The sequence below is a fragment of the Miscanthus floridulus genome, chromosome 6, assembly GCF_019320115.1.
Source record: "Miscanthus floridulus cultivar M001 chromosome 6, ASM1932011v1, whole genome shotgun sequence".
In the NCBI taxonomy this organism is placed as follows: domain Eukaryota; kingdom Viridiplantae; phylum Streptophyta; class Magnoliopsida; order Poales; family Poaceae; genus Miscanthus; species Miscanthus floridulus.
In genome coordinates, this window is record NC_089585.1 from 16646858 (window position 1) to 16656890 (window position 10033).

The 10033-nt window shown below is 48.7% G+C and overlaps 2 protein-coding genes and 1 pseudogene across 2 annotated transcripts; all 3 read left to right on the forward strand.

The window, feature by feature from the left end:
* Nucleotides 1-1347: 1347 nt before the first annotated feature.
* On the forward strand, nt 1348-2218 carry LOC136460272 (uncharacterized). Its single transcript, XM_066460042.1, has 2 exons — nt 1348-2028; nt 2144-2218. The coding sequence occupies exons 1-2, from the start codon at nt 1348-1350 to the stop codon at nt 2216-2218; spliced, it is 756 nt and encodes a 251-aa protein (XP_066316139.1).
* Nucleotides 2219-2598: 380 nt separating this feature from the next.
* On the forward strand, nt 2599-3777 carry LOC136457748 (uncharacterized; annotated as a pseudogene).
* Nucleotides 3778-7345: 3568 nt separating this feature from the next.
* On the forward strand, nt 7346-8409 carry LOC136460273 (uncharacterized). The gene is made up of 2 exons (XM_066460043.1): nt 7346-8128; nt 8220-8409. Exons 1-2 carry the CDS (start codon nt 7346-7348, stop codon nt 8343-8345), a joined length of 909 nt encoding a protein of 302 aa, XP_066316140.1. The 3' UTR covers nt 8346-8409.
* The last annotated feature ends 1624 nt before the right edge of the window (nt 8410-10033 follow it).

Sequence of the window (10033 nt, forward strand, 5' to 3'; positions counted from 1 at the left end):
ACCAAAGATAATGGTGGCTTAGGAGTTTTAAATTTGAGAACTCAAAATGAAAGTCTTCTTCTCAAGAATCTGCATAAGTTTTTAATAGAACTGACTTGCCCTGGGTTCAGCTAATCTGGAATCAGCATTACCGTCAAGGTTGGGTGCCCACTCCTGGTTCTAGAAGAGGCTCCTTCTGGTGGAGAGATTCTTTAAGTCTGTTGGACACTTATAAAGGCTTGGCTTTAGCAATTGTCAGAGATGGGAAGTCTGCAAAGTTTTGGTTAGATGTTTGGGATGATCAATATCTCTCTGCTCAATGGTCACAGCTCTTCTCTTTTGCTAAAAATCAGAACATCACTGTTCAGCAGGTTACTTCTGCTTCTTCCATACAAGAGCAGTTCCATCTACCCCTTTCCGAAGAAGCTTTCCAACAGCTTCAGCAATACAATAATTTGATTGATACTCTCCAACTTAGTGAGGAATCTGATATCTGGACCTACATTTGGGGATCAGCAATTTTCACCCCCAGCAGGGCTTACAGCCATCTCATTGGAACAAGACAGATTCATCCGGCTTATAAATGGTTATGGAACTCTTCTTGTCAGAATAAACGAAAGTTCTTCTTCTGGCTCTGTTTAAAAGATCGTCTGAATACTAAAGCTCTTTTGAAAAGAAAGCATATGGCTCTTGAGGATTACAATTGTGTGTTGTGTACTCATCAGTTTGAGGAAGCTTTGGAACATCTATTCCTCTTCTGCCCCTTTGCTGAAGCGTGCTGGGCCTCCATTGGAATAATCATTCCACAAATTGATGATATCTGTACAATCATAGATCATGTTAAAGCAATGCTTCATCTGCCTTTCTTTATGGAGATCATAGTCACAATGATCTGGTCAATCTGGGAAGTGCGGAATGATGCCATCTTGAGAAATATGGCCCCCTCAATTCAAAGCTTCAAAAGGATTTTCAGAAGGGAATTTGCTTGGGTTATACACTTACACTCAGAGCAAAGGCAAATTACAAACCTTTTATTTCTCAATGGCTAGAAGTCCATGTGTAATCTTTTTGATCTTTTTTGTCTCTTTCTTTGTTTCATGATCTGCCTTGTAAAGACTTTGTACTTTTAATTCAATAAAAAACCAGTAGGGGGCAACCCCTCCTGTTCCACTCAAAAAAAAAACGGCAACTTGGCCTCTCGACCTTCCGACTTCGGTGACTGTTGATTGTTCCGGTAATGAATATGCACTATGCGGCGGTTGTGTTGATCAGTCCGCTGATATAAGATGGCAATCGGCACGTCGTCGCGCACATCTGCTCAAATCTTGTTGTACATATAAGAGGCATCCAAAACTCTGATAGATCGACATGGCCGGAGCCAGCAATACCACGCTAAGCATGAAGCTGCTGGTGGACACCAAGGCCGCGCGCGTGCTGTACGCGGAGGCGAGCAAGGACGTCGTCGACTTCCTCTTCTCTCTCCTCACCCTGCCCGTCGGCACGGTCGTCAAGATCCTGGGCAACGACGCCATGGTCGGCTCCATCGGCAACCTCTACGGCAGCGTCGAGAAGCTCGACGAGACATACGTCCGTTCAGCTGACGCGAAGGGCGCGTTGCTCGCGCCGGCCGGGGGTTACGACGGCGGCAAGCTGCTGCAGCTGCCAGAGGCAGCGCAGCCCACTGAATTTTACCGGTGCTCCGCGTACTTTGTTGGGTGCTCCAGGTACTATACTGAGTGCGCTACAGATTTGTCCAAGGTGAGTGGCACGCGTTGTCTGAATAACAGCTGCAGCGGCACGATGACCACGAAGATGATCATCGTGGATTCGAGCCGTGCTGCGTCTGGTGGAGAGGCAGCGGCAGCGGGCCAATCGTCGGGTCATGCAGCAGGCAAGGGTTTTGTGCAGGGCGTGGTGACGTACACGGTGATGGACGACCTCAAGGTCGCGCCCATGTCCACCATCTCCGGCATCACGCTCCTCAGTACCTTTGGCATCACCGACATCGGCATGCTCCAGGAGAAGACCGTGAAGCTGGGCTACGAAGAGGTGACACTCATATACCTTTGGTACCACATTTTTGTTTTGGACTAGCACGTTAATTGCCGTAGTTGCGTATTCGATCGTTGTGCACATCGACATGGGTGTCCGACTGTCCGTGCAGGGCTTGAAGATCCTCAAGGCGTCGCTGCAGTCCAAGACGGTGTTCACGGACGTCTTCCTTGTGAAGAAGAAATAATCGTCCAAGCCTTGATGAAGCTGTCGTGCCTGGTGTCTGCTGCCTGCATCTTGGTTTCCATTGTTGACGTCGTCAGGCCCCCTTGTCGCTTGGTTTACTTTACAGTCCTTTGTGGAAAAATAAAGAAATAAATAACTGATGATCTCCTTGATGCTGGTTTTGTGAGCGGTACAATTTAACGAGTATTTTCTGATCAATAACAATCATATAAATTAGTGCGTCTTACTTACTTGAGTATACTTCTCCAAAGTCCAAACTATATATAGCCAAGAGTCATGCTCGTGCACGGCTTGAGTATGTCGGCAATCGTAAATATATATTTACGTCCTCCCGGAGAAACCTAGGCCTGCATATCCTAACGTGACGTGAGTGGTAACCGATCTTGCGGCGCACGCGCGCGCTGCACATGGGCAACGCCGCCGCCACGCCGGCGTTCGCGCCGTCCGCGACGCCGACCATCAAGCTGCTCATGGCCAAGGAGGCGCAGGTGGTGGTTCTCGCCGAGGCGGGCAAGAACGTGGTGGACTTCCTCCTCGGCCTCCTCGCCATGCCCATCGGCGCCGTCGTCAAGCTGCTCGGCGACAAGGACAAGGAGGGCGCGCTCGCGGGGCTGGCCAGCCTCTACGCCAGCGTGCAGCTGATGGACGCCGGGTACATGCAGAGCCTGGAGACTCGGGAGTCGGGACGTGCTGCTGAACCCGGCGCCGGCGCACCCGGCCCTCATCGCCGCCGCTGGAGGCTTCCCCTCCCTCGTCCACCCAGCGTCCCCACCCCTGCCGTCGGCGCCGCCGGCTCCGCCCGGCAAAGCCTCGGCGTCGGCGTCGGGCGGCCTGTCCCTGAAGAACCTGTCGCTGCCGGCTTTCGGCCTCGGCAGTAGTGCCTGCCACTGCGCGGCATGCCTCGCCGAGCAGGCGCAGGAGAAGGGGAGCAAAGGCTTTGTTCGGGGCGCGGTCACGTACACCGTCATGGACGATCTCAGCGTCACGCCCATGTCCAACATCTCGAGCATCGCGCTGCTCCATAGACTCGGCGTGGAGGACCTCGGCGCGCTCGAGGAGAAGACGGTCAAGATCGGTTATCAGGAGGTGAATTTAGATCCAAGAATTACTTGTGTTCTAGTAAATCGTATCGTTTGTTTAGATCTTTTTTTTTGTTATCCTGAAATCCTTTTGTGTTCTAAAGATAAAGATTGAATATGCGTGATTGCAGGGACTGGAGATTCTGAAGTCGTCGTTGCATTCCAAGACTGTGCTGACGGATGTTTTTCTGGTTCTGGCGGCCAAGAAGAAGACGACGCGCACGGAAAAGAACCCTACTAGTAGTAGCCAACAACAAGAGAAGAAAGCGCGCGGTGACCCTGCTGCGGCAGCGGCAGAAAAGGAGTTAACCGTCGTCGAGTAGATATTTTGTGTGAAAATCGTGCTCGTGTAATTTAGCTCGCTGATGGAAAATCTCCTTTTCCTTGTATAAGGTTTATTTACATAAAAATATGAGTCCGTCTACCTAACGACCCATGTGTTTTATGCATTTTCAACACATGAATTTTTTTACACCATAGAATTAAGATCCAACAGCCTCCATCCTCCTTCTACCTCCAACCTTCTTCTACCTCCAGACAATCACAAATCACAAGATCACAGATCCACAGATCACGAGAAATAATTTTTTTCTATGCTAGGGCAAAAAAAAATGATTTGTGATTCCGCCGTGCTGTCCTCTGACAAAACCACATCCCCAGCCCAATCTTATTTCCATACCAGCGGCCATTCCTTGATTCCGCCGTGCAGTCCTCGTGCGCGGAGTCCCTAAGCCAGGTAGGGGGTTGGGGGCGCGCACACAAAAAAATCGGTTTTGATGGTACCATCACAGGACAAAAAAAATCCATGTGTTTTTTGCGCTAAAACACATGTGTGTTGTATAACATTTCTGAAAAAGATTAGGAAATTATACTCTTCTCAAACTAACCTTTGGTTAAATCTGTCTCAAGCTATTTCGGTTGGTCTAATTTACAGCTTAACAAGATGTCTTTTCTTTCAACTCGTGCAAGCTGTCGTTTAAATTTTAAATTGAGTCTATGAGATGATAGAAAACATCATGTTTTTTTATGTTAGAGAAAATACATTATAATCTTTTCATCATTATGTTCCGTACAATTTTATATCTATAGTGTAAATTGATTATAAAAATTCTATACTATCAAAATAATGACTAAAATTTTAAAATATCCTATATCACCTCAGAAAATTTGAAAGCACACCAACTTATACGCAATACAGATTTTTGTTAAGGGCTAAATTGGACTTACCAAGGGCCTATTTGGATCCATTATTTGCTGCTAATACTTATAGCTAGTTAATAGGCCACAAGTATTATATTAACTGCTATTAGCTATTTTTGGTTCAACCAGTGACATAGTTGTTAGTTGCGTATTCAACTAACTATAAGCAAACCTATTAGGTACACATGTTTGGATCAAGGAACTAATTACTAGCAACTAACTACTATTCTTGTCAAAAGCGAGGTGGTGCTGGAGATAATGTGACTTTCTTGAAATAAAATTATTTTCTTGATAAATTGCAAGCAGAAATAGGCGCCGGAACCTGAAAATCAGAGGAATAGAAGCCTAGCTATATCGGTTCCGGCCGCCGTGAGGAAAAATGACCGCCAAGGAATTTACAAGATGAATATATGTCACATTCATATAAATTCTTTCTTATTTGCGAACCAAACTCATATGAATTCTTTCTTATTAGCGAACCAGACTCATGTAGATTCTTTCTTATTTGAGGACCAGACTCGTATGGATTCTTTCATATGGTGCGGCATCCGTACAAGCATCCGTACAAGGCGCCACTCGTATCGACTCCAATTCATATACATATTCAATAGTTCCAAAAGATCATTTGGTAAATCAATAAAAAAATTTCAAGTGGCTAAAAAAAGATGGAACCATATTTGTTCAGTTTCTCCAACAATTTTCAAAATCTGGATTCTAAAATATAAAAGACAATTTTTGCATTAAGAATCTCAAACTATTTTCCAAATCACACTAACCACATTTATACTTTCTTTCTCTCTTGCACATTTGCATTGGAAACCATATCCTACTCTTTATTCTTTTCCACGTCCTTCCATCACCAGATTGGCCAATCGATACACGCGCGTATACTTCCGCGGGATCGGGTCGATTTAGTGTGGAAAGATTGGGAGTTGAGATAGGGAGTCGTTGGCAGTTTTTTCAATCTTGTTAAAAAGTGAAGCTTACGAGTATATTTTGGAAATTCTTGGAGATGCTCTAAACCCTCAAGCCCCTAACGCTATGTTAGAGCAGCAGGGAAGGGATGTCGTAGATTTTTGACAGAGTAGAATCAAATTAATTTTGTCCATCCCAGTCTATATTTTAGCATGCGATAATTAATGATCTGGTGAGAGTGTTTGTTCATCCGAACACCCTTTTCTGGGCCTGTGGGTCAGCCCGACCCGCTCCCTCTCACAGCCCATCTAAAAAAAATGAACAGATGCATTTCTCTTCCTCCTCGACCAATCGTTCTCCTCGTCGCCACAACCGCGATGCCCGCACCGGCCGTCGAGCGGGCGCTCCCGGTGTCCTTCCTTTGCTCCCGGCGCCACACTCTCCGCCTCCCCCGTGCCCTCCTCCCACCATGTCTCCTTCCTCCCGCACCCTCGTGGCCTGCCCTGAGCTCTTCGAGCTGTCTGGGACTCTGAGCCCTTCGACGGCACCGTTACGTGAATCCACCGCATCCACGACCTTCAATTTCCAAAACCACCATGCACCACCAATACTTGCGGGCAGCTTGCGGCATAACCATGTGATGTGAACCAAAATACCTTTTTCCCCCACCGAGAGCTCAGTGGAGGCGAATATGGCCGGCTGTTCTTTGGCTTTTCACCGCGCACCGCCAATCTGCCAGCAGCCCGATGTCCAGGCGGCTACGTGGTTGGTTTTCTCCACCGCGACCTAGCGCTGGATCCCGCTGTGCTGTGCTCTGGCCGCTCACTCGCCTGCCAGGGTTTACTGAAAGTGCATGTTGCAAGTGTATGTTTTAAGTGTTTCAAATATTTCAGAGGTATGTTGCAAATGTTTCATATTGATGTTGCAAAAGTAGATCGAGATGTTGCATATGTTGCAATGGCTATACATGTATGTTGCAAGCATTTGTTCAAAATGTTTAATCTGTTTTTTCAGACGTATGTTGCAAGTGTGTTTATCTGGATGTTGCATATGTTTCATATATATGTTGTAAGTGTTTTTATCTGGATGTTGCATATGTTTTTAAATGGTTTTTAAGTGTTTTTAGGTTTTTTTAAGTGTTTCAGACGCATGTTTCAAGTGTTTTATCTGTCTTCAGACGTATGTTGCAAATGCACCGTCCAAATGTTTCAAAAGTAGATCGGCTATTGCACATGTTGAAATGGCGTCGGTGGCTAGCGAATAGCGGCCTGCCACAGGGCTTTAGCTCCCTCCTCGTGCAACGCGTCTTGCCCTCTCCTCTCCTCTCCTCTCCCTCCCCTCCCTTCCCTTCCCTTCCCTCCGTCTCGACGCGGCAATTGGAGCTCAGCGAGCGTGATGACGTAGTGGTCTGCCGAGCACGATGCCCGCAGATGTAGTGGTCCGCCGAGCGCACGGAGGTGGTGGCCTTGGGTGGGCCGATTGCTGGGCGCGATGCTCGCGTGGTGGCCCGTAGCTGCTTGAGGTCCGCGCGGGAAAAAAAGAGCAGCCGCGGGCATCCGGACACGTCCGAGCGCTAGTCCGGCCGTTTAGTCTGACTATAAATCAAACTACTTATTGGCCACGTTTTTGCATTTCCCGTTTTAGCTACAGGTTAGGAACTAAACATACCCTTCGCTTGAATTAATGAATTCCATAGGTACGGAGAAGACAAAAGAGTCCGTACACCTCGGACGGTCCACAAACTTGGAAGCCTGATGATACTTTCCGATGAGAGCTCGTCACGTATGCTACTATGCCTCGACGCCGACTCGTTTCCAACAACTGACGTCCCACTCCCACGTAGCCCCAATCTAATATAATCGTCGTCGATCCGCCTGGCGTACCCTAACCTCGCTCAACTCCCATCCATCAATCGGCTGAACAAACAAACCAACATGACCAACGCCGCCGCCACGCCGTCCTCCGGGAGTACCGCCGCCACCACCATGAAGCTGCTGGTAGACACGGCGTCCCAGCGCGTCCTCTTCGCGGAGGCCGGCAAGGACGTCGTCGACTTCCTCTTCAGCGTCCTGGCCATGCCGGTGGGCGGCGTCGCGAGCCTGCTCCGCACCGAGGACGAGGCGGCCGCCGCCGCCGCGCTCGGCGGCGTCGTGAACGTCTACGCCAGCGCAGAGAAGATGGACACCGCGTACATGCAGGGCACGGAGGCCCGGGACGCGCTGGTCGTCAACGACAGCCTCCCGGTCGGCCCCTCCCTCCGGCTCGTCCCCGCTAGCGCCCCCAGCACCGCCCCGCCGGGGCCGGAGCCGGCCTACCCCTACTATCCCTATCACAACATGTCCATGTCCTACTCCTACACCGCTCCGCCTCTCGGCGTCGGTGCCGCACCACATGTGCCGTATGGCCCGTACCTTCCCCCACCAGCAGCGCCAGAGCAGCCCGCCGACCGCAGCATCGGCCTGCTGCCGCCGCCCGACGCCGCCGGCGGCCTTGGCGGTCTGCTGCCACCGTCCCTGTACCGTTGCCACGCCTGCCACGCGTTGGGCTCGACGATGGGGAGCAGAGGGTTCGTGCAGGGCGTGGCAACCTACACTGTCCTGGACGACCTCACCGTCACGCACGCGTCCAACATGTCCACCGTCGCGCTGCTTGGCAGGATCGGCGTCAAGGACCTCGGCGCGCTCGAGGAGAAGACGGTCACCGTCGGCCGCAAAGAGGTGACGCTAGCTCGATCGATCTGCTTCATTAGTGCATTCTAGTACTATATTTATTTGTCAACTGAAAACGTGTTATTTTGGATTATTGCAGTGTTTGGAGATCCTCAAGGTGTCGTTGAGGTCCAAAACCGTTCTGACTGATGTCTTCCTGGCGAAGACGAAGAAGAGGGCGCGCACTGCCGGCGACAATGACGACGAGGACGCTGCCTCTGAGTAGGGTATATCGGAGAGATTGGAGATTAAACACGCATTCATTTTGGGATTGATCTCTTAAGCTGTGTAGTAGACATGTCTATGAAATTGTGTATTTTAATCTATGTTCAAGTTAACTGGTGAGACCCTGTCTACGAAATTGTGTATTTAAATTTTTTATTTTAATCTATGTTCGAGTTAACTGGTGAGACATGTCGTCGCAGCTGCAACTGATATCTAACCTGCTTAGAAAATGCTATATCTGTGCTTTTGAGATGCAAGCACAGCACAGCTGTAAGTGCCACACGAGCAGATGTGGAAGAGTTGCTACAGCTGCAGAAGACCCCCTATGTCTCCGGTTCTCCATCTAGCCAAGCTCTTGTGCCAGACAACTCGTAGCCTTTGACTCTTTTGTAGTAGTACTCCACATCATAGGTCCAGAGCAGAATAGCAGCAGACTAGAGTGAGGCAGAGGTCAAAGTTAAAATTACAGGATCATTAGATGTAGATCTAGGGGTGCTGACCTGATTAGAATAGGATAAACATGCCCTAAAACATGGACTACGAGATCCAGGAAGGAGAGGGGAGCAAAGGTACCGACCATCGGAAGGCTTGGTGAAGCTGGAACCGTCCATCGCGTCGGTAAAGAGGGCGGTGAAGAGGTGGCGCTCCAGTTACGTTGTAGCGGTGAAGTGGTCCAACGGTGATGGCGTCCCGGTGATGGTGCTTCCCGTTGCTGACTGCGTCCCTCACTAGATCGGGTTAGGTTTTGTCGGTGGGTGTGGCGGCTCACGATAAACCTCGTACTGAGAGCCACCGGCCCCCACCTCTCTTTATAGCGCAGTGCGACGGGGACCCACCAACCATGTAGGGTTGGGCGCCCCCGATCAGGGCGCGAGGTCAAGGCCCAACTCGACCGTTGGGCCGAGCTGGAGAGATCAACACTAACAATCTCCCCCTTGATCTCATCTTATTACTTAAACTTAACTTACTTTATCTTTTTCCCATTCCATCACAGATCAGTGCATAGAGCGTGCCTTATCGTTACGGCCAGTGCCATTAGATTAACAGCTACAATGTCCCTCTCTGTTTTGAAACAGATTCTCAACTAGGCCCTTATTATCTAGGAATCATAGGCTTTCCCTTAAACCCATACCGGCTAAGTGTTCTTTGAACACGTTGGGTGGTAAGCCTTTTGTAAGTGGATCCGCGAGCATTTTTCTGTACTTATGTGCTCAAGACTAATTATATGTTCCCAGACTTTGTCTTTCACAACATAATACTTTATGTCAATGTGTTTGACAGCACCACTTGACTTATTGTTGTGAGCATAACATACTGTTGGATTATTATCGCAGTATAACTTGAGTGGCTTATGTATGTCGTCTACCACTTTCAATCCGGGCATGAACTTCTTCAGCCAATTCACTTGCCATGTGGCCTCATAACACACTACAAACTTGGTATACATCGTAAACAATGTAGTGACGGTTTGCTTGGAGCTTTTCCATGATATAGCTTCTCATGTGAGAGTAAATATAAATCCTAACGTGGACTTTATATTATCTCCCACATAATCTGAATCTGTATAGCCCTCTATGTGTAGGGAATCAAATCTTCTGTACGTTAGCATGAGGTCTTTTGTGCCTTGCAAGTAACGCAAAACTTTCTTTATCAGTCTCCAGTGTTCTATTCCTGGATTACTCTGATATC